At 40.3% G+C, this 25,109-nt stretch overlaps 1 protein-coding gene across 7 annotated transcripts in view; it reads right to left on the bottom strand.

Moving 5' to 3' along the window:
- MTUS1 (microtubule associated scaffold protein 1) overlaps positions 1 to 25,109 on the bottom strand; it is a 202,678-nt gene that overhangs the window by 82,104 nt on the left and 95,465 nt on the right. The window contains exon 1 of one of the 7 annotated variants that reach the window (XM_084627580.1): positions 19,334 to 19,767. The exons of the other annotated variants lie outside the window; for them this stretch is intronic. Coding sequence (XP_084483706.1) covers positions 19,334 to 19,454 — 121 coding nt within the window. The 5' untranslated portion in view covers positions 19,455 to 19,767. Of the gene's footprint in view, positions 1 to 19,333; positions 19,768 to 25,109 lie in introns of those variants that run through there. 7 annotated transcript variants of the gene reach the window in all.

The raw sequence follows: 25,109 nt of genomic DNA, 5'->3' as shown, positions 1-25,109 counted from the left end.
ACAGAAAATAGGAAGCTACCTCAGGAAGCAAGGTATTGGGGCCAGCAGAATATTCAGTAAGTGTGTGAGTGAGTATAGATAATTTATTGACATTACAACTCCTAGAATGATGTCAGAGTGCAGTGTCTCCCAGCTTCTACTTCCTCACCTGCATGAGGGGACCAGACATCGTTCTAGGAGTTGGGTACCAGCACATTTTACTTCCTTAAATTAGTTGTTGAATAAGGCCTCAGCATTCCCCACTTGGGCCCCTACTCAAAATGATGTGTTAGTGAGTCTTTTCCAAAATTATGTTTTTTCCTTGTGGCTTTATGATGGTATTACTTCGATAGAAGTGGGCTTCTGAGCTGCTATAAGCAAGTCTCATCAGCACTTTCAAAAGTGTTCATTTTCTGAACTTTAACATTTCTCAAACTGTATCACTGGAACTCTTCTTCCATCACATGGTTTCCATGCCCCTTTTTCTCTGCTTTACTCATTGAATTTATTTCCATTCAAGTGTTAATTGAAAGTCAAAATCTCAGGGTTGCATGGTTATTTGTGGTTTGGCTCTCTGTTTCATGTTGTTCTTGTTCCTACCCAAGCTTTTAAACTCTTGCTGTAACACTTATGGTTTTAAAAAGTTACACTGTGCTTTACTTCCACCTTTACAGAGATAGATAGTTTAACTACATTTAAAATTGGGGTAACCTAAGGCCAATAGGATAAGTAATTTTCCAAACAGAAAAGTCAGTAACAGAACTGGGAATAAGATCTGCAGACTCCAACCCCATTACTCCAACTCCTGGACATTCCCTTCCTACACCATTTTGAAGAGGAACAGAGTTCATTAGAATCTGCACTCAGTCTTTAGATACACTAGACATTCTTCCTCAACATCCAGCTCTTCCTATAATTGGTATAGCTCTACCAGTCACCACGGAAGCTTGTTTTACTGTCACCACTACTCCTCCGACAAGCAGGATAGACTACACAATGGTAAGATGCCAGAGGCCACTGCTTTGTCTACAATAAGAGCTTCCATCAATGCTATCACTGCTGGTAGTATTAGTAGAATAGAAATCCAGGAAAACCTTAGAAATGGAGACTTTCCCTTGTCTCTTGAACAATTTGAAGGGACAGTCTTTATAAACCAGGCTTTACAAGCACCTAGAAAGAGTGTCCAGATTTGGATTTGAAAGGTGTAACTAATACAGCAGACAATTACTTGCCTATTTAGGTAATTAAGAGGTTTTAAAAAATACTAAAAGCAAAACCCAGCTTGGTACTTGTCTAGATTGCTGTACTATGCCCATGGCAAATAGTCTATGTGCCTACCTTAGAAAAGGAAAGGAGGCATGCAGGACAGGCTGATTTTATAGTGTTAATTATTGTACTACACCTACTTCAAAAATCCATTCTGGACCTGTAACAGCTAGAATTGAAATTGATTCTAGCTGTTAGAGGTCTAGAATGGATTTCTGAAATAAGTCTACAACAATAGGTGTGGACGAAATCTACAGAGATAATTGGCAACTAAATTAAAACAGTTTGAAAGATTTTCAATTTCTACAAAAGGATATATAAACATAGGAGGAAGCATTCTCGAGACATGGCATAAATTTGATTTTGAAGTTTTTAAATGAAAGCTGATGGTGTAAAATGCTGTAGTTTGTTCACAAGGATAAAAATCCAACATCTGCTCTTGAGCCGTAAAATAGTACACATCTCTGTTTAAAGTAGGGGAGAAGACAGGATCTATTTTACTGTTACAAGTCAAGTCAGCCTGGAATTAGAATCCATCAGTTATATTGACACAGATCTGCCTGTGTACACAAAGTTCTGTTTCCAATATAAGATGACATTTATTATGAGATTTAAAATGGTTATGCAGGAAAACAAAACAGAGCAAGTGTTGTAATTTTCTTCTATAGAAGCAGGTTTTAAACTGTGATGTGGGGACCACTTGTTGTCCACCAAGCTGCTTGTCCACAATGGAGGGGCAATCTGTCACTCTCCAACTGGATGAAGACAGTGTAAGGAGTTTTGAGACCACTGATTCAATAAGAAAACTGTTGTAGAGTTACATCTTCATGACCTAGAAAACACTGCAGAGTTCACACTGACAGTGTGGGATAGTATTTGCCATGTATTAGGAGAAGCAACACCTACCAATTTAATCAAAACTTCACTGGCTTACACCAAAGAGAAAAACAATTGTGCGAGTACTCTATAATAGATGTGTGCCTTAATGAACATGCTACACAATACTTGCAATGCCTGCCAAATGACAAAAGTCATATTCTGGATACATGCACGTATGCACTTGGAGGGTGTCAGGGAGAGACTGAATGATGGTGTGGTGTAAAGCACAGGGAGGTTGTGGGATCTCCATCATTGGAGATTTTTAAGAGCAGGTTAGACAAACACCTGTTGGGGATGGGTAAATAATGCTTGGTCTTACTGTAGGTGCAGCAGACTGGACGGGCTGGCCTCTCGAGGTCTCTTCTGATCCTGGATTCTCTGATGGTTGAACAGTTTTGTGGAAGAGCTAATCAGCAGCAGATGTTAAATCTCCACATGTAAATTAAACCTTTCCCCAAAAGAAAAAACCTTAGGTTTTATGAAATTTAAGACCACATTGCATAATGCATATTAATCTATTTCCACACTTTTTTCCTCCCCTTCCTGTGTTACAATCAAGTAGAAGTGAACTACTGACAGAACAGAAATATGAAGAAATAAGTACCCCAGGTCAAGACTGGATTCACTCCCAAATAAAGTGAAGGCTGGAAAAAGTTCAACAGGACAGTCTTAATAATTCTCCTTAGTGAGACATTTGAACAGAATTTAAGTAACTATGCCAAGCACTAATTTAATGGGAAGCAATTCTTCCAACATGACCAATGTTTAGTTAATGGATTAGCAAACAATATAACTCAGAAGATTTGTCCACTCAATTTAATCATACATCCACAAGTTCTGACATTTGCCTCAAGCTCATCTGAACTGCCCAAAGTTTTTGAAAGAGACCCTGTGTAAGGCCCAAGGGTTTGCAGAGGGCTGCACAAGGACCACTGTGGTCAAAAAGCTAAAATAATCCAACGTTATCACCAACACCATTTCTTAAACCGTACCCACAGCTACTTGGGATGATCAAAGACTTAACTGAGCCAAAGTATTACTATAACCAGACATTGCTGGTTATTTTCTTGAAGTCCTTTAAATCCATTAGTTATTTAAATCATGCTAGTGCAGTTGGGTAATGTTGAATTATTGGAATAATTGCCAGTGGACTTAAATTCGGCCCGTTGTATATAGAACACCCTGGAAGTCCTAAAGTAGTACATAGGTTGAGAATTTGAGGGGTCTCCAGACACTTGAACCATATTTTAAATCATTGTATTAGGTGGTGCCAAGATTATATCCCCAACTTCAGCTTCCTAGTTTACAAAACACAGTGCATTCAAAGACAACCTGCACTAGAGACTTATGGTTGCATGCATGCATGCAAGTCAGTTCTAGAGAGGTTGCTTCGAAAGCTAAGGAGCAATTTCCACATTTGTAAGTGAAAATGTTTGAAAGAGTACCAGAAGCATTACAATTAAACACATTAAGAAACCTCCCATTATGTAGATATTGTGCTTCATATCAGGACCAGAAGCTTCAATCCCACATACTCACCCTGATGCAGTTTGCTGCAATTTCAGGATGAAAAGTAGTTTGCTAAAAATAGTCTCCCTTTTGCTTACACTACACAGCCCTTATGTAATCTTTCAGGGACAAGCCAGAAGAAATTACTGGGGTATATAGTCTACAACAGACCTACTTAGGCTATAGATTAAAACTAACATTTTTGAACACGTAACAGTGAGGACGCAGGCATGATAAAGCTTTTGGGTGGGAAATAAGTCAGATACAGCCAATACAGTTTCTCCCATTAAGTTAGTGACAAGATTTGTTGCAGAACCTGACACAGAGCTCTTAAAATCTGAAGACTAGGTAACCCTGAATTGCTAGTATTATTTCAACGTTATTTGTAACGCAGTAACATCCAAAGGCATCAGTTGCTAATTAAAATCTGTTCTATATGGGTCAGACCAGCCAGATACTACTATCTGATGGCTGCTCAGTAGCCAATATAGAATGAGCTGGGTAGTCAGTTGAGTTCCCTGTGAGCAGATATTCATATCCACAGTGCCACCACACTGCAACCGACACCCCTGTTTGCAGTTACAGCAGAAATCAATGACTTCACATAGACCAGGAATGAACTCTCTCACATCCAGGTAACTGCTGCAGCACATTTGAAGGATAATATAAGGAAACCCCACCTGAAGCGCTCCCCTGCAGCAGGCTGTGGCACCTGCCTCAGTTTCCCTTCTTTAGACTCCCCAGCAATAGTCCAGAGGCTTTCTGTGGGTAAAGACCTTGTGCAGTTAATTACAAAAAGTCCCAAAACTACAGTCCAGATATCCCCCAGCATAGTCCAAACAGTAGATGCAACATACAACCCCGATATCCCTCACCATGCCCCAGCTCTCAACTGCAGCTCTCCACTGTTCCTGTACCAGAACAGCCACCCTATCCCTTCCAACTGGAAAGCAACACTGCACTTCCCAGCAGAAACCCCCACAGCCTTCTCTGTTGGGAGCATCCCTCACTCTCACTGGCCCTCTCATGGTTCCTCTGCATCCAGCTCTCTGGCCCTGGGATGTGTCAGCAGGTAAATTCCTCCACTGCTCCCCTGCCTTCAGCCCTCTGAGGCCCCTGACTTTGGCTCAGAGCCAGCAGGCAACTCTCTCCTTTGCTTCTCTTGGCCTTCAGCCCTAGCTATCTGGCTTGGGGATGCCAGCCAGCAGATTCCTCTTGCTGCTCTCGTACCTTCAGCCTTCTCTCAGGTCCTAAACATACAGTCTTCTAGTCAATTGTTCCCCTCTTCCCAGTGAAGACTTGTAGGAATCTTTCCAATTCTCTCTGCAGCTTTCCCCAAAGACCTCCTCCAGTTTCCTGATGGACTCCCACCTGGATTCTCACTCAATGGGTTTCCCCCTGACCTCTCAGTCTCCAGGTGCTGCCTTGCCAAATGAGAGTCCCTGCTCTGACTCAGGGGAGCTGGACCTGCTTCAGTTACAGGGGCCAGCCATTCTGTGACATAGTATACTTATCCTATACATAACTAGGGGATTTCAGTCTCTGTGGTTATTCATCTGGCAGCACTAAATGAAGATTAAGTTCCTTAAATTTCTTAATTATGGCGAGATTGTGCTCCACATGTGAAAAGCCATCTCAAGTCTGAAGCTCACTAAGTTTCAGTGTTGGAAAGACCATACTTTTGCCTTCAGTGCCCATCTTGTAACAAGTTCTATAAATGTCCAAACAGAAGGAAAGATATGCCACAGCTTTGATACCAACATAGAAAGACCCTCCATATGCAAATCTTAAATACTGTGGTGCCTTTTTTATTTGATCCCCATAAAGAGTGCTCTTAGTAGTATTTACATTAACACTATTTGTCTTTCAGAGGAATTCAGGCTACAGAGAAGTTGCCTAATATTTTAAGTTTGTGGGCTTCTTCCCCCCCACCCCTTTCTTTTAAGCGTATTCCCGCTCTTGCGTAGTTTCAGTGTCTGGAAGCATTTACACAGTGGAAGTTAAATTTCTCCCTCAGTAAAATGTTAAAACAACATGTGCTCCCATTTCACATTCTAAAGTGAATATTTAATTTGAAGTGCAGTCTTTCAGCTGGGGACTTAAATTTTAAGTAATCTCTCAAATTTCATTCTTCATTGACTGCTTAAGGATACAAGCACACAGTATCTTTCAGGCAGCGGTATCATTTGTTTGGAAAAAAACGATAATTGAACAAGCTTCCATAAATGTACTTTAAGAAGAAGTATTTTAGAGCATGCCTCCAGGTTATGCTAATTTCTGGTCAACAGAACAAGATTACATTTTTCTTCCACACACCCTATCTTAATAGCACCACTTCTATTGCTGCTGGCTAGAAAGTCAACTAAGTGAACTCAGTCAGTCTTCAACACTGGCCTAATGAGAGTATGTTGGGGAGAAGGAAAATGTCAGTATTTAATACAAGATTTACAAAAAATAGGGTCTCAAAAGCCAGGTGCCAGTTCTAAAAGGGGGGCAAAAGGGAAGTTCTCATTTTAAAAAAAATGAAGCACACAAAAATTACTATCCAATTACTTACCCCCACAATTTCGTAGCTACAGGAAAAAGAATTATTTCTGTATTTCCTGTTATGATACACCAGAAGTATTCTCCAGGTTACAAACTAACAAGCATTTTTCTCTGGGGATGTCTTCAGAACATTCCATGACCATTATTTTAAATTACTCTTTGCTGAATGTGGTCTAATAGTGACACAATAGAGCCCTCTGAAATGTCTTGCCAAGTTGACACAGCACTCTGTATATTATACAGCCATGGGAGACCCATCCTTTCTCCCTCCTACATGCACACACTACTTTCAACATTTGTCCTTAGTCCTGGGGGAATTCTGCGCCACTGTGCACGCACAGAATTCATGTCCCCAGCAAATTTTTCTCTCTATAGAAAATACATTCTGCTGGAGAAGTGCTGCAGTTATGCATTTTGCCCACCAGGAGATGCTAAGACACCACAATAGAGGCACCTGACTCACCAGATATAGCAATCAGCAGCTAATACGGAGGATGAGAGACTGTGTTCCTCATAACATCCTGCCCACGGGGCCAGGTGAGGAGGCATGAGGCTATTGGGGGTGGGGGGTACAGAGAACAGGGCACATGTGGTTGCTGGGGTCCAAGTGGACTGGGGTTCAGAAGAGCTAGTGGGTGGGACAGACTGTGGCAGGGGTGAATGGGAGTGGAGGTGCAGGGCCACATCAGGGCAGGGGTGCTGAGTGGGGATGCAGGGACAATGGGGGCAGGGACACATGGGATAGGGGAGTAGGAGTGGCTGAGTGGAAGTGCAGAGACACACTGAAATGGGTGCGGGGTGCAGGGACACATATGGAAAGGGCAGATGTGCCTGACTGAATGGGAGAAGCTAGGGGTCAGCCAGGGTCTGCATAGGGGAAGTTCTCCAACTCCCTAACAATCCCTCCCACTTTGGTGCTCCAGCCAGGGTCTTGCCATACTCTGCACAGCTCCCAGAAGCAGCGGCATGTCCCCCCCTACAGCTCCTACACATAGGGACAGCCAGGGGGCTCTGCACACTGCCCCCGCCCCAAGTGCCACGCCTGCAGCTCCCATGGGTCAGGAACCACAGCCAATGGGAGATTCAGGAGCGGCGCCTGTGGACAGGGTGGCGCACAGAGCTGCCTGGCCGCTCCTCCAGGTAGGAGCCGGAGGGGGACATGCCACTGTTTCTGTAAGCTGCTTGAGGTAAGCGCCGCCTGGAGCCTTCACCCCTGACCCCCTCCTGTGTGCCACCCCCTGCCCCAGCCCAGATCCCCCTCCTGCCCTCCGAACCCCTCAGTCCCATCCCGGAGCACCCTCCTGAGCCCCCAACCCCTCATCCCCAGCCCCACCTCAGAGCCCACACCCCCAGCCAGAGCCCTTTCACCCTCCTGCAACCCAACCCCCAATTTCATGAGCATTCACGGCCCGCCATACAATTTCCATACGCATAGGTAGCCCTCGGAACAAGAAGTTTGCCCACCCCTGGACTAGACAGAGGTTTTTTAAATGGTTTTCTGATATTGGCACTAAATCAAATGGGGGTGGGAGGGAGAGAAAAAAAGGAGGTGCACTTGAGATGCCTGCATGCTTAAAGACAAGGTGAAGGAAGATGGTTACCTAATAAGCATGACAATCACAACTGCTGTGTTTTTCTACTTAAAAGTTTTTATATAAAACTTAGCTAAGATTTTTCACCAGATTTAGATTAGAGACCTTTTACTACAGAATTTCACTAAACAGTATGTCAATTCAGATGCTCCAGTTTTCCTATTTCCTCCCTAACTGAAATGAGATCTTGCCATTTCCCCAGATTTTACTTTCATAAAAATTATTCAGTGTTCCCACAAGTACCATCTGAACACTTTACTTATGATGTTTATACCAGAAACAGCATGTGATAATGGACAACAACTGGCCATAGAAGACTGAAAAGGAGTTAAAAATTAAGGCGTCTGTTGTAAAGCAGGATGGAAGATTATTCATAAGCTTAGAGACTCCTGTACTACCAGTGTCAGATGTCACTTGACAAGATACTGCTACCAATGGAAGATTTATAAATAGCAATGGTAATTAAACACCTCGCACAGATACAAACTAGGGTTATTTAAGGTGAGTTCTCTTTTTGTGAATGTTCATATTGCTAATTTGAGCAGGAGGCTTAAGCTTTTTAGATTTAAAAATATCTTATACTCTTCTGTATTTCATTAGGGCCACATGCTGTCCATGCAGGGTTCCTGCATTCATGCTGTGCTGGGGCAGAAATTGTGGAGCTCAAGAAAGGATTGCAGACATTCCCACAAAGTGAAGTCTAGTGAAAGGAAGGTACATGCTGGGAGCCATGTTGCCAAGGCAACTGCACAGATCCACTGTCCATTTCCCTTCACAAAGCAAGGCTGCAGAACCAAAAAAACAAGTACAGTTGTAGGATCTTGGCAGGGAAATTCCTCCTAGGACACAGTAGCCTGGGTCAAGGAGAAGGAAGAAGGAGAATTTGGGCCTGTCTCTTCAGGGTCATCATCTGTACCACAAACCTAAAATGTAAAACTCTCTTTAAAAAGCATTTCCCCAGTATACTTGAGAATTTCATGTGAAACTGTGTCAAAAGCCTTACTAAAAAAAATAATAATCAAAATATATCACATCTACTGCTCCCCACCACCACTATCCACTAGGCCAGTCTGACCCTAAAAGCATCCCAAGGCCAGAGGTCATGTGGCTTCCTAGTACCTAGCCATGAGTTTCAGCTGGTTTGAGAGTATCTCAATTCATTGGTGTCATGTAATATATCACTGGAAAAAAAACACTGGTTATTAATACCATTGTAAAACACATGTATTAATACTATATATGGAGTTATGGATGTTCTCTGATATTATGTTTTAAAGTCTGTATTTGAACCAATTAGAAACAGGTCTCTCCAGGTCTTGAACAGAAATAAAGTAGGGTTGACCAGTGACCATGGCACTGCAATTTACACGTGTGGTAAACAGAACCTTCAAAGCTTATAAGTTACTTGGGAAGTCAGCATGTTTAGATAACAAATGACTGTGTACATCTGACAAACCTGGTCAACAGGCAGAGACAATGAAGACATGTTTACACGCAAGGTAAAGAAACCCATCAGGAGACCAAGCGGGGAAAGATTATCACAATCTTGATGGGGGATGGAAACTGTGTCCCCAAAAAGATTTCCTGACTCTTGAACCAAGGTCAATGAATGATGATATGCTTTTCAATGGTTTACTTGAATATAGCGAGTGCTGGTGAACCCCTAAGTTATCCATTATTTGGTGGACTAAAGAGGCCAGACCTCTTGCAACTACAGAAAGATTGGTCCTTCAACCAAGGGAACTGAAGTGTCTGGAAATCAATTATAGGTGAGAAACCTGCTAAGGGAAAGATAGTAATTGGCTGAAATTAGGTTTTAGTCTTATAAGTGTATTGTTAATTTTGTCTGTTTGTAAATCTTTCTAACCTTGATTCCTTTTATTTGGCATCACTTAAACTTGTTTTAATTTTTACTATAAACCAACCCGGTACTTTGATTAAAATAGAGTGTTTGTGAATTACAGTAAGGTGGTAAGCAGCTGATGTACTGCTTCTTCAAAGGGAACAGCAAACTTATTAACTTCTGTAAGTGTACCAGGAAAGGGTTTTGGAGTCACCCCTGCATCATGTAATGGATGAAAGACTACAGCGGGGCTCTCAGTGTTGTAGGTAGACGCTGAACCAGGGCTGCACAAAACAGAAGACCACACATTTGAGGCATTTAAGGCACCCAGGGATACATGGCAAGTGATAAACCCTTACTGGTCTGGATTGCACCCCAGAATGTCACAGCCAGTAGCCGTCTCAGAGGAAAATGAGGTTGGTTTGGCAAGATTTGTTCTTGACAAATTCATGCTGGCTATTCCTTATAACCCTCTTATCCTCCAGGCACTTACAAATTGGTTGCTTAATAATTTGTTCAAGTATTTTTCCATGTACCAAAGTTAGGCTGAGTGGTTCATAGTTCCTCAGATCCTTTTTGTTTCCTTGTGCAAAGATAGGTACTGTTGTTTGCCCTTCTCCCAGTCTTCTGGGACCTCACCTGTCATCCAGGAGTTCTCAAAGATACTTGCTAATGGTTTCAAGATTTCTTCAGCTAGTTCCCTAAGTCCCCTAGGATGAATTTCATCAGGCCCTGTCAATTTGAATACATCTAACTTATCATAAATAGTCTTTAACCCGTTACTTCCCTATTGTGACTTGCATTCTTGCTGCCTTATTAATATTAATCATGTTCAGTATCTGGTCACCTTTTTAGTGAAGACTGACGCAAATCTGGCATTAAACACCTCAGCTTTCTTGAGGCTCTCATTCATTATTTAGCTCTCCTTCCCCACCAGTAGAGGACCTACACTTTCCTTTGTCTCTCTCTTACTCGTACTGTATTTAAAAAACATTTTATTTTTGCCTTTTATATCCCATGCTAGGTGCAACTCATTGTCTGCCTTAGCCTTTCTGATTTTGTTCCTACATTCTTGTGCTATTTTATATGCCTCCTTAACAACTTGTCCCTATTCAGTTGGGGAGGTGGAATATCTACACCAATGGGAGAACCCTGGCACCACTACAGCATTTTAAACGTTGACAAGCCCTAATTGATGCAGAGGTGTTCGGTACCCAGACTGAGGTAGATTGTTCAGATGGAGCACGGAGAGGCAATTACAGGAGGAGATATCCACGTCAGACTGCCATGTCCTTTTAGCCCATGAACTGGGCTTAAAGCCCTTACAGATGCTACATATGTCATTTACATGAGCCTCCCCCATGCACTGAAGACAGCTGGGGTGAGGGCTGCTGATAGCATTGCTTAACCACAAGAGTGGCAGGGCTCGAAACCTGGAGCATGCAGCATATCTCCTGTACTGGGTCCAGTAGCCAGTTTGGGTGCCAGAGCCACACCAACAAATTTTAAAACTACACTAACAAACCATACAGAAACTAAAAGGGCACTATTTACACACGAGACCACAAGACTTGCAGAAACAAGGAAAGGGAGCTCCAACAGTTGTCAGAGCTGGTAGGAAAAACCTGAGGAGAGGATTAGGGGCAGCTCCACCCTTTATGCCTGCATGCAATACGTGTTTGTGCCACTCCAATGGGTATCCCCTAAGCGGAAAAACCTCTGGCAAGCGTGCACACACACCTACAGTGGAATGGACATGTGGCATCACTCAAAGAATATACAGACTCACACCTCTGCTCACATGTTTTCCATACACACATCTTACAATGATTATGACCACCCTTGTGACATAGGCTTCAGAGACCATTCTTTTGGTGAACCCAGGGGATCCCTGCACCCCTATGTTCTCCTTTGCCCTCTGGCAGTTGGCACAGGGAGGTCCTGGGGTCACAATTTAAGTTAGCCTGATAGTACACGCTGAATTGAAAAGGCGTAGCACAGAACCCTGTATAACCACATATGAAAGACCAGTGCTCTCAGAACAGTTTAACGGTTGACCCAATGTGACTATTTCACAACAGAGAAATGAATGGAACCAATGAAATAAGATTGCTTCCATCTCAGCCATGGGTCACAAGTATTAGCAAAACTTTTGTCAGCTATCAAAGGCAACTGGACTAAATCAGAATGGACATCTGACTTCTATGAACCACTAACTGGAAATCAGCCAGGTTGATTACTCCAGTCTCCAAAGCATAAGCCATATTGATTTTCTTTACCTCTTCCAAAAGCGTCCATCTTGCAAAATCTGTTGCCATGCCACAGTCTTCTTCGGTCACCTTACCCCATAATGACTGCTATACAGTGTGGTATTTGGTGAAGGTCCACATGAAGACATTTTGAGCTTTGGCACCTTGTCTACCCAGAGGCATTAAAAGGTAGACTATAAGACCAATACCCTCCCCTCCCCCCCACTTGATGTTCTTCAGTGATGAAGGGTGGGTGTTCTTTTGCAGGTTGCAATATAAACTTCTGTACCCAATGAATGACACTGGTCTACAACACCAGTGATTCTTGCACTTACCATGTGACATGGACCTGTAACCAAAGTAATGGGTCATATGGTCCCAATCCATTTAGTAACAGCTCCACAGTACTACAGGTAGAGAACACACTGTGCAGCAAGATTTTGACTGATTAAAGTTAAATCTACTTCAGCCAACAAGTAACTTGACAACTCTTTTGCTCTACAAATATTACACGTTTCAAAGTGCAAGGGCTTGTGTGCCTATGAAGTTCAAATTGCAAACAGTACTACAAAACAATGAACCAATTCATCATTGTCTTGAAATCAAGCTACAAGTACCCAAACTACCATGGTCCAGCACTGAAGCTAAAGGGCATCGCTTTCCTCATAGAATGGTTTCTTTGTGCTGTAGAAAGTTAAAAATAAATCGAGCAGGTTGGTAATAGAAATCCTTTGTTTTCTTATTACCAAAAGTCATCTGCCCTTTGATACCAGGCTCACTTGTACGGATTTCACAACTGGCATGACAAAGGCTGGAATTTGAAAATTTTAAAAGCCTTTATTTAAAAGCCATTAAGATTGCTAAGTGGTGTTGTTACTGCTCTGTTACAAAACCCAAATGCTAGAAAGCAAGGAAACTTAAGAGTTATAGAATAAATCTTATACTGCTTAAACACATATATATTGTTTATATCTAGAAAACAAAATGCATTTTGGGGTACACAATAACCCTAATTAGAATCCACAGATTACTGGAGCTTTATGTATTTTTCTTTTCCTGATTTTAGCACCTAAGTTACTCTTTTAGGAAGTAGACTGCAAAATATCAGTTTTATTAATTTTTTACTTTGATTTCAAAGAATGATTCAGGAGCACTTCATAGATAATTAAAAATATAACCCAACTAAGAGCCACAGGAACAAACCAACCATGTGCCACATACGAAAAGGGGCCGCATATTTAAGTTAACCCATCTCTGCTCTCTCAAAACCCCAGTTCTTCCTCCCCACAAATAAAAGCCGCACAGCCTCACTTAAACCACCAACTATGCAGGGCTTGCATTTAAGGCTGACCAATGTGTGTCATTATCCTATACATAATTATATTCTTTACAAAACATTGTATTTTGAGATAATGGGTGAATATTTGTTTTGAGTCATAATTAAGGATCTTGTGATAAGAAAAATGAATTTTTGTACTTTTATTTACACAGTAAGTCATACTTGACTAAGAACTACTGCCTTGCTTTAGTAGCTATTTTCTTTTAAATATTTCATGTTTCCTTATGCAGGTAAATAAAACCTTTTTAAATTTGGCACATCACATATTGCCAAGTTAAAAGTCTGAGTGCTGCTGATAACTAATTGTGGTGCCTGTGGATCTTCATCTCTTTCAGTCCACAATGGAGATGCGCACATCACATCTGAAGTTAAGTTAGCCAGACGTCTGACAACTTTGCTTCATTCCAATATTGGTGAAGTACTAAAAATCACGACCCATTAAGTGACAGACTAGAACCCACTGTCGTTTGTTCCACAGCCAACATCCCAAACTAGACCACAGTGCCTTCCTGCTAAGCAACTGAACATCTCTCTGCTTTAGTTACCCCATCTAAAAATGCAGCTAGTAATGCACTTAGTGCTTTTTTCTATAGCCTTCTAATAATTTTACACAGACATGTATTATCCCCCACTTTACAGCTAGTGTAACTAAGTGCAGGAATTTGAGCGGATTTATGAGAGTGTCAATTGGTCTATATAACCCTTTGGCAGGTAACACTCTTCTTCCCTGATCTCATCTCCAACAGACCTGGGCACCTTTTTCCACTGCCAAAATGGGAGAGGCACTCAAAGTGGGCAGGAAAAGCAAGAAGAGTAATTTGGCAAATCCTGGAGTTTCCTTTGGGGGAGAAGGGAGAAACAAAAGTCAGCCTTAAAATGGGAAGGTGGCTGTAATCTTAAGTATTATGGAAAGGGGTCAGCTCCTCTCCATAATAAGCCACAGCTGTCAATGGAAATGGTCATGAACTTATAACTCCAACATCACAGGCCTCTACCACTTGAGGATAAATCTGTAGGTGACAGCTAATGGGATAGCTACCAGCCCTCCACAACACTATGCAAAGCTTTCAATTCAGTTTACAGTGATTAAACCTCAAGCTTAAATGGGGCATTCATGTCAGCTACTGAATTCTTAAATAGGAAAATGAAAGATCAGGTATTTTATATGAAATAACTGATTAAGTCACTCCATGTTTAGGCAGCTTGTTAGGAAATCAGGTTGGGTCACCTCTAGCAGTCAGGCAGGGATTCCTCCCCTCCCCCTGCCTTCTCATGTATTCTGTTTTTTTTTCTGAAGGATCAGAGATGGCCATAGCTGGAGCTGGGACATTGGACAGCATGGCCCAGTGCGCTGAGCACTCTCTCAGCTGCTTGGCTGGCTGGTTCTTGTTCACATACTCAGAGGCCAACTGACCACCCCATGTATGGGGGAGGTGAGGAAGAAGTTCGCCCCCAGATGAGATTGTTGGTAATCTTGAGGGGTCTTACCCCCCTTCCTCTGCAGCATGGAGCGCAGGTCATTTGCTGGGACTGTCTGATTTAGAGATACCCAATTCTCTGCCACTGCAGGGCATCACGCATTGGTCCCCCCTATTCTCTGCCTGTAGCACATAAAAGTCTCCTGTGGGCTGTAATATTTTGGTCAAATTTTGATTTAATGTGCAGGTGCTGTTGGTGGCCTGAGATACACAGAAGGTCAGACTAGATGAGGGGGTGGTTTCTGATCACCTTAAACTGACTAAGCATAGATTTAAAGGTATGGACAGAAGTTAAAATAGGCATATAACAGATAACGTCAAGTTTTATTGTCCATTTAATTCAAGCATTTGGGATTGAAATTAAAGGACTGGTGGTTGTGTGTGGTTGCCAGAACAGATTATCAGAACTGGCAGTTATCTGTAGTGCTGAGAAGATTTCACCATAAAAGTTATCCTGATGCTTTTTTCTCATTACAGAATAGAATACATGATACTAGTTTTAAGAATAACTAGTATTTGTTTCCATAGGGTTTTTACCCAATACAGTGCAAATAAATATGGTTGAGTCACTCAAACAGATGTGTATGACAATAGTTTGGAATCTGCTATACTAGCTTTTAAGTTCAAATAAGCATGTCATGCTGATTACACTGAAGATTTTGCTCTATAGTTACTGCTAGAGTGGTATTCTGTTTTTCAATTTTTCCTTGTCTTGTGAAATGAATATTTATCATTATGTACAGGTTGCATCATTTCTGCTATATTAAACTATATCGGTCTCTGGTAGACTTTTGGATTTAGTTAATTTCTTGTAGCAGTTTCAAAGGCATTTTTGATAGCTCCCTGCTACTGTATCACACGACTTTGCAGTTATTTGACTATTCTGTGTTTTAGTTATTTCTAAAAAGAACAGTACTATAGGAAAGTTGATTTTAAGAAAATATTCAGATTAAGTGACAATTCCAAGGTATGAGCCTTCTGGAAATTGTGTGTTATTGTGCTTTGAAGGCACTGCTTTATTACCCTTAACAATTTGATAGATTCCCACCTCACATGGACCACTTGATGAGTGGTCTTAAAAACTAGGTTGTACAAACAAATGGTATCTGCCCGATTTAAAAGGTGCTAGGTCTGTATTGATTTGTCTGATTATTTTAGAGTTTGAGAGGGAAAGGTTTTTGGGGTTACAACGGTCTGAAATTCTTGTCATGATATGACTGTGCATTGGCTGTCTTGATATGAGAAGTCATGTTTCCAGGTCAAGTAGTCAGCCACATAGCTACCATTTATTTCTCTCTCTTTTTTTTTTTAAAGCAAGCCAAAAGCAGGATACTAAGATTTTGTTTTGTGAGACTCAAAGTATATGAATAATACAAAGAACTATGTAGTTTCACCCACAATCCTTCAAAAATTATGGTACTGCAAACCACTGTAGTTTTGCTCTCAGTTACCATCATTAGGTCCTTTTGTCAAATGTACTGCTTTGTATAAAAAAGGAAAGAGAATATATGTATGGTCAAGACAGTCTTTCTCCAACATTCTTAAGGTGACAGCCATCCAGACATGCTGATCTAATCCGTCACACCAATCATGCATGAAGAGTATTAAGTACTTAAGATCGCTTCTATTCACTGTTTGTGTTAAACATGTTCTTAAACAGTCAGTAATAATAGAAAGTATGTTTGTCTCTTCATTAATGAAATATCAGAATGATGATTCACTTTTAACTCTTCACGTACACATGCTGATTAAGATTTTTTTTTTTTGCAATTATTCAATCTTAAATAAGCTAACTGACTTATTTTAATAAGAATGTTTGAAGGAGGGAACTCAAGGATGATTTTTTTTTTAATAAGGTCACTATGTAGACTTCAGATTTCATATCATCTTTAAGTTATCTACAGAATGTGTAGATACTGTAAAAAAAAACAATGGGTTGCTTTGAGACTTTCACAAATGAGGATGAAAATAGAGCATTACAAATCTGTGAGTAACTTCTGATACCATTCCTCATGACAGAAGTTAAATCCTATTTTCCCAGAGGTTCTGAATCTGATATGTGAGCTGCTGGTGGTCTGTGAAGATGTAGCATGTCAGCTGGTACTGTCTCCTTTATTTTCAATCTGCTAAATCATATTAAATAGATTACTTGATTACTACAGCTGTATAAGCAATTAGCATATCTGTCACAAGAAGGTTTCGCTCATGAAAGGGAAGGAAAGCCATCTATGCAATTACAACCGAGAGGGGGTCCATGATAATCTCTATTAAAACAGAGTCCACACTATAAAAATACAGTGTGATCACTTGGGCATGCTGCGAGACCCAGGGAGGATGCTACATTTTTTTTAATGCAATGAAATCACTGTGTTAAGAGACATGCTGGCTGATGCTGCAGCAGTATAAATAGGCTTATTCCTGATGATCTGAAACATCAGTGTTATGTATAGCATGATCATGTGCATGAATTTTATTATGTTGTCACCCTTATTTCAAGGTAAGAAGCCCACACACAAGCTTTATCTGCTCTCAAGTTACATAAAAACATAAAATTGTCAATATATTATGCTGAGTTAACAGGGGTAAAACGCCGATGAACGTCTATACTACTACCCAGTATTGAACGTGAGCTAGTTTAACATATATTCAGCACTGGTCACTCTCTTTGCTGGTGCAGTTATATGCTCTGCTGTTTGTTCAGAAGCACTGACGTGACAAGAAATGAGAAAAGTGAGAAGCATGGTCTAGCTGAACTTTGACTACCATTTCAAGGGCTGTGGGTCATACCTGAAAGCATGAAAAAGACAGCCAGCCAGAATCTCTTTATAGGGATGTTTGTATAACTAGGACTTATGGTCAGCAATATATTTCATGTACTGTATTCAATAGTTTTTTATGAATAGGAATATCTGGAGGCAGATTTTATTCAGATGTCCACTTAATGCTAACAATGCAAGTCTTTTTTTGTTTAAGATTGCAATATGATACTGGAAATTTAAACTGGATTAATACTATATACAGCTATAGATTCACTGGGTATATTCAAGGCCCTTTATTTTTGTTCAACGTTTCCTGGGAATTTATTGGTATTTATTAAAAAGAAGCTAGTGCAAATCAGTGCAAAAATAACTCAGTTATTTGGGTAAATACCAGGGTTAATACTGGGAGACAGGAAGACAGAAAAAAAAGCAACAAAAATGTGTATTTGAAGTCTACATTAACAGTATGTACACTTGCATTTGTACATGTATAAGAATATCTTACACTACATTGCCTTACTTTAAGGGACAGCCTTACATTTACACTTAGTCTAATTTATTAATATAAGTACATCTAATTAATATAATCTATTGGATTTTCTTGACCACAAGAAAGAATCCCAAAATTCAGGTTAAAAAAAAAAACAGTAAAAAACAAATACCTTTTGTAAAGCCTAGGAATTTTTCAGGGGGGAGAAAGGTAAAAACCACTAACAAAGGGCCTTAGGTATATTTTACTATTTTAAAATATACAAATTCAGGTAACCAATAAAGAATAAGTCTAAGATTGACTGATTTCTTGCATTATTGCTAGACCTGTACTTCCTGAGACATGCTGTATGTGAAGACATCAGATTGTTAGTAACATTCAGATAAGTAGAATAGATATGGAGATTTATCCATAAAGAGTTTTGCAACATCAAGTTACATTAAAAGTTATCTTACAGGTTATATTACATAGAATCTCCAAGCAGACTTTCAGCTATGTTGCATTCAACCTCCTAACGCTTTTTAGCATTAAGTGGGAGATGAGAGACAGACATTAACAAAATGCCAGGAGAGATGAGAAAACAGTGACTAATAGAGCTAAATGGCCTGTCAAGGAGACCTAGAGATTCCATGAGATGTTAGAAGAGATGAGTGGTGGCCAAGAGAGAAAGGAGATGCCTGGGAGGCAAAACGAGACACAGGCAGCTGCACAAACTTACGTTTGGAGGGGAAGAAGGAGAGAAGATCGGTCAGACAAAGTGGGAGTGGGAGAACATTTATTTTTGTTGTTTGTTTTTTTTACGTTCCCCTGGCTAATATAGACTTCCACTCACATTGCTATTACGGCTAACATTAAAAAGGATTTTCTTTAAGGATGAAATTTACTCTCCCTGCTTACAAACCATGAATTATTTTTTATATCTATAACAGGGATATTAAGATACATTGTAGTCAGGCAAAGTTGCATAACCCTCAAGAAAAAGCTATACAATATGATTTTGTACCCCATTTTCCCCCCTTCAAGGGGCAGAGAAGGGAAAATATCACAGTATGTATCTACCCACAATATAAAAATATTAAAGAGATGCTTAATGGTGATCAATTTCCAGATTCTATTTCTGGATCTGGAAAAACGTGTCAATTCCAATTCAGCACTCCACAAACAAATAGAATACCATGTTTTCCAGATGAGCAGGTCAAACACAAACACACACCCCCACATGAGAAATCCAAGATCAAACTGTCCACTTTTATAAACTAGGACTTGATTTCTATAAGAGCTTTAGGTTTCTGTGAAAAATGAAATGTTTCATGCCCAGAATATATTTTAATTAATAGGCAGCTACTGAGGTAAACAAGATGTCCCCAAGGCACACACTAAGTACAAGGTTTAAAAATACAAACCTGTATGAAATATAACTGTGCTTTTCCTATACCCAGAAGGAAGTCGAAGGTTTCGGAGCAGTCCCTTTGCAGTCAGTCGCACACGCATGTTGGATAAGGAAAATTTCGGAGACCATAACATGTCTTCAGAGCGATTGGAAGACAGACAAGCAAGAAACAGCCTCCATATACTGTCACATACTATATATTTTAATTCACCACTGATTGAAGCCAAGCTATACTTGGCAAGGAAAACAAGACTAGAAAACAAATATCCCTCATTCCTTCACGGTTATTCCATATTCACAGACAAAATAAGAACGTGAGAAAGATATCCACAATGCAAATGCTGCTGGCAGCCTCTCTCCCCACCAGATGTTGCAGAAACAAAGCTTGTCCTCAGAATAAAACCTTCTCTTAGTGATTCAGGAGACCAGCAGCCTCTGAATTACATCACACTGTTCATGCTTAATCTGTTAAGAGACTCAATGGGAATGAAGACCTAGCAGGAGGAGGAGGGGAAAGTGGGTGGTCTCCAATCTGAATATCACCCAGTAATGTCACAGATTATGTAATTGTTCTTCAGAGACTGTTAAGAAGAAAATTACTTTATATTGAGGGGGGAGAACTAAAATACGCCTTCAGGAATATCAATCAAGACTTGTTTCATTCATCTAATTCTGATTCCATTCTGACAATTTTCTAATTGACTTGAATTTATCCCAACAACTTACTTTAATTATGTTTAATGTTTTCTAACAGAAAGCTTCTTTTAACATATATTGAACATACCACTACATCCATATTTAAGTCCTTACAAGTCCACATAAAATAATGCTATTCTGTACAAAGTTTCATATTTAGAAGGCTCATAAGTACCATTCAGTTTTGTGGCCCTGCACATTTCAGTGTACTGGGATAAAATCAAGGAAGTACTAATCTTAATTTAGTATTATGACATTCTCTGGACTTCAACAAGAAACCAGTATGTCTAGATTCAGCTGTAATCTGATAACTGATTGATTCAAACACTACTGTAAACCACCGTTATGCAAATCCCTGCGCAACATGCTGGCTCAGTATATACTTAAATGACCCAAAAGGTTTATATTTTTCCCCACTCCTTTATGATGCAAGTTATTAAATCATTCTACCTTTAAGTAGAAAGAAATGCCGTCCTAGATTTCTAGGCCTGTAACACAGCCAAACAAACAAAAAAAGTTTTTTTTTTAAATCTGGAGTTGAAAGCTAGAAAGCAGAGAACAGAAGTCCAACAGGATTTACTAGGAAGCCAGGATAATAGAAACAAGAAAAGCATGTTTTATTTTTGTTTTTTGTCTAAAGTTTAACAGATTAGACAACTGGTCTCAGGCAATTTCTCACAATCAGTTTTCAGCATCCTCAGCCCACATGGCTGAAGGATACACCTTTCACAGATCCCAAGAGTAATGGCCTCTTTGTCCCTTAAGAGATGGATGCCAAAATAACTTTTTTGCTTGTATTTCCCCAAACTCACTGTTTTGTCCCCAGAGTCAGCATGACTCGTTGCTGTTCTCTTCCTGTTGATTTCCAATCCCCCTATTGACTCCTATGTAAATAGGGCTTCGATTGCTTAATTTATGTTAGAGACAGGGAGATAGGTGACATGGTAGCTGTCTGGGAGAAAACCGGTTTCTCTTGTTTGACCACCGACTTTAAAAGCATAATATCAGTAAGTATCGATAATTCCTCATATAGAGTGTTAATCCATACATTTCACAATTATATTAATCAGCATGTCACCGGATTTTACAAAAAGACATGGCTCAATACACTTTTATAGTACAGTAACATTGTCGTTATTGTTATAATACAACAATGTTGTACAATCAGTTGATTCAACTGCTTATTCTTTAGGGGTTCAACACCCCTGTTCTCCTTTTGGGGTGTTTTGGACCCTGATAGTCAGTTTCCTTTTGCAACAGCACATTTTTATATGAACATGAATTCTAAAAATGCATGCTGCTGAATACTAGATTTACACTGGTCACCTCCCACTTGCAAGGAACACAGATGGGATTTTGTGACAAGAACATGCACAGTCTACATCCAAGGGTAGCCATGAGGATTACTGAGCAGCCCTCTGCTATCCAGTGAAGGATTAGGAGCAAAATATAGCAGGACACATGATGAGAAAAAAGTACAGGACAGCAGAGGGTAAAACCAAAGGGGATGAAACCAAAACACAGAAAAGAGGTGCAAAGAAAGTATGGAAGAAGAAAGAAGTCTTTAAAATGGAACAGGGCTGCTGACTTGAGGTGGACAGCGGAGATACCAGCAAGTCTTGCTTCTGTTTTTCCTGGGTAGAGTCATTAGAGACTAACAAGGCTAGGCCCTACCAACACCACCACAACTGTAGTAGAGCCAGGCAAATTTTTTCTCAACTGCGTTCCACTTTTAAAAAAACCAAAACAAAACCAAAACAAACCACACACACACACAGGGGAAAGGAAAGAGCACAGGTTCACTAAAAAGCCATCACTTACACTTAACTTGCAAACAAGTTATTAGCGTTATGTAAACCTAGCTGGTGATATCTAGCTGATGTCAAAGCAAATAAGGCTTCTGTAAGCTGTGGTTTGTCATCAAGTCTTCTGAAACTGAATATTCAAGATAAAGTCTCAAGTGATAAATGGGTTTATCTTCCATCCATAGATTTCAATGTGCTTTATGAACAAAGTTACCTTCAACACCCTGTGAGGTAGGGAAGTATTAAAGACGTCATCAATAGTTTTCCACCTGAGTCCACATGTGCAATTCAAGAGTGGTGACCTCTCTCAACTGTGTTGACCCCCTGAAGTTAATTACTGGAGGGAAACAATACCTAAGGTTTTGGTGTCACCAAGGGCTGGTCTATGCTCTCTCTTGCCACTGCAGTTAAAACAACTGCAAACCCTTGTGTGGATATATTACATCAATTTAAAAATAAAATAAATTTCTCTGGACAAGTGAAATACTAAACCATGTTTAAATCTGCTTGAGAATCCATGCACAAAGTGGCACTGGTTTAACTATATTGATGCAACTTCCATTAAAAGCTGATATGGAAAGTTATGAATACTTAGATGTTATACAATGTTATAAAAAGGGTAGGTGACCAGATCAGTGAAGGCAAGTTACTGTATATTGGTTTATTAGAATTTCCTGTCCAACTATATTGATCTATACACCTATAATTCTGTGGGGTCTGTGCACAAAAGCGATACACAGGCTTCAGATAAAAACACACAAACACACACTTAAAAGGCAATACGAAACAGATAGCGTGAAGGAGCCTAACTCTAACCAGTTGCAAACATTTTTCCAGAGCTGGGTTACCAGATAAAAGGGATATAAACAATTCAAAAGTGGCTCAATTCCTGCAAAGATGAGTGCATTGCCAGAAGTTGTCCAGGGAGTTGCCAGTGAGCACTGACAGGGAGTCAAGTTTACAGGGAGCTAGTTGTACCAGAGTCCCCATGCAGAAGATGGTTACACCCCTGGAAAGCTACACTTTCATACAGTAGGTTTTAAAATTTGCTTTCACCAGTATTTAAAGCTTTCACCAAGAGGCTTCTGTTCTTAACGCTTGGCTTTAAAGAGGCTGTTCGGTTGCTGATTACCATGGTTATTACCCTGGAGAGAACAGAACTGCATGGTCTGGATACCCGTCAGACCTGCTGAAGTAAATTATGGCGGATACCCAGGGAACTCCAATCCTGGGTATGGTTTGAGTGCGAGAGTCATACTATTCCACCCCAATAGAAGCGAGAAGTCTGAGATTGGAGACAAGATGCACTTGGAGAGACCAGGAGTCCGAGGTGCAGTTAGCTTGGTAACTATAAGAAAAGGAGGACTTGTGGCACCTTAGAAACGAACAAAATTTATTTATTTATTTGTAGCTCATGAAAGCTTATGCTCAAATAAATTTGTTCATCTCTTAGGTGCCACAAGTCCTCCTTTTCTTTTTGCGGATACAGACTAACACAGCTGCTACTCTGAAACTTGGTAACTATGACAGCCTTAATTCCCTAGCAATAACAGGAGCTCTGTCTTAATTCTTTTGAGATTTCTCTAGCTGAATTGTGCAAGCTTCATGTTTTAAAGCTCCTAATATTAGTGCTTCTGCCTGTTGCAGTATACACAGCTCCCTTTCTTCCAAAGAAATCCCACAGAAATTTAGAAAACAATGCAGTTTGAGGAAGAACCATATAACTGCACATGGAAAATAACAGCTCACTGCTATTCTAAGCACAAGAAAAATGAGGTTAAATTTTTCTTATCCATTTCACTGCTACCCACAATTCTAAATAGTATCAATTTTATACTATTACTTGAAAGCTAAGCTGTATCCGAGACACTGTAGCTATTTGCATGGTCAGAAATACATCACTGCATCACTTTATATTTGGAAAATTACATCCATAAGGCAGAAAATATATTTGTTTTAAAACACAAGCTTAAAATTCTGCAGAAATTCTTAGCTTTCCCTCTCTCAAACAAAGAATCTATTTACCATTGACAAGTAGGTCTTTCCCCAGTGGTGACTGATACCCAAAGTAAGTGGAGGAGCTAAGCTGCAGGTAGCATTGTGTATTCTACCATACCCTTCCTCGCAGATTGAGCCTCTTTTTCAAACTGTTCACTGGTTGGGGCAAGATGGTCACACAAGTATTTTTGGTGGAGAAGTGGGAAGAAAAAGGGGTACTCTTTCAGAATAAAAAATTGGGACACTACACTCAAGGGCAGGATGGCATGACCACTTTACTATTGCTCTAGGAGTCCCTTCTCCTCCTCCCTCTTACGCTACCATCTCCCTTCACATACACAGTTTAACCCACAACCTCATTCACAAATTGACTTAATTCCCTGCTGCAGTCATACACACACACACACACTCTTTACCTTTTTCTACTTAGAGCCAGTCCCCTCCCATCTGATGGTCCTAGGCACAAGCTCTTCCCCCTGCTAATCAGCACCCATCAATCCAGTTTTGAAGTAGTCTTTAATTGAAGCTGGGTCTGGAAAGGCAGGAGCAGAAGTATGAAGGAGAGTGCACAGACACATATTCGGACTCTGGGTTGGCTGAACTGAATAGCCTCATACAGCCTGTATTCTCTGCTCCTTTTGCCCACTGCTGTGTATGGTCTGCTGCAGGGTCAGATGACCCTTGCTGTTAATCAGATATACTGCAACCTCTAGGACTAAAGTAGCTGAAGTCTTTCCAGGAGTTCCTGGGTCACCAGGCTTTTCTGCATTTCACAACACAAGCTGTACCACACAGCAGATGCGTGTGAATAACTAGTTTTTCAGTTTGCTGACCCAAACCAAAATTATTCAATTTTCAGAATTGCCAGTGAATTGAAATAATCCATTATTTCCCCATCTCAATTCATAAGATAAGGCCAGAAGGGAAAATAGTGATCATCTGTATAACACAGGCCATAAAAGTTCCCTGAATCAGTTCCAGTTTGAACTAGAGCACATGTTTTAGAAAAACATCCAATCTTGATCTAAAAGTCCCAAGAATGGAGAATCTTCCACAGTTCTTGGTAAGTTGTTCCAATGATTATTTACCCTCACTTTGGTTTTAAAAAACAAACAAAAAAAAACAGTCTTATTCTGAGTCTGAATTTGTCTTATTTCAGCCACTGATCTTGTTATACCATTGTCTGCTAGACTGGAAGAGCCCCCTATTCTCAAATTTCTGTTCCCATGAGGGTACTTGTAGACCGATCAAGTCACCCCTTAACTGTCTTTTTTAGCACCTTGAATATCA

This window comes from Lepidochelys olivacea (genome assembly GCF_965140295.1).
Source record: "Lepidochelys olivacea isolate rLepOli2 genome assembly, chromosome: 4".
Lineage (NCBI taxonomy): Eukaryota > Metazoa > Chordata > Testudines > Cheloniidae > Lepidochelys > Lepidochelys olivacea.
The sequence above is the reverse complement of the archived record's forward strand: the minus strand, read 5'-3'. Positions and strand labels throughout refer to the sequence as shown.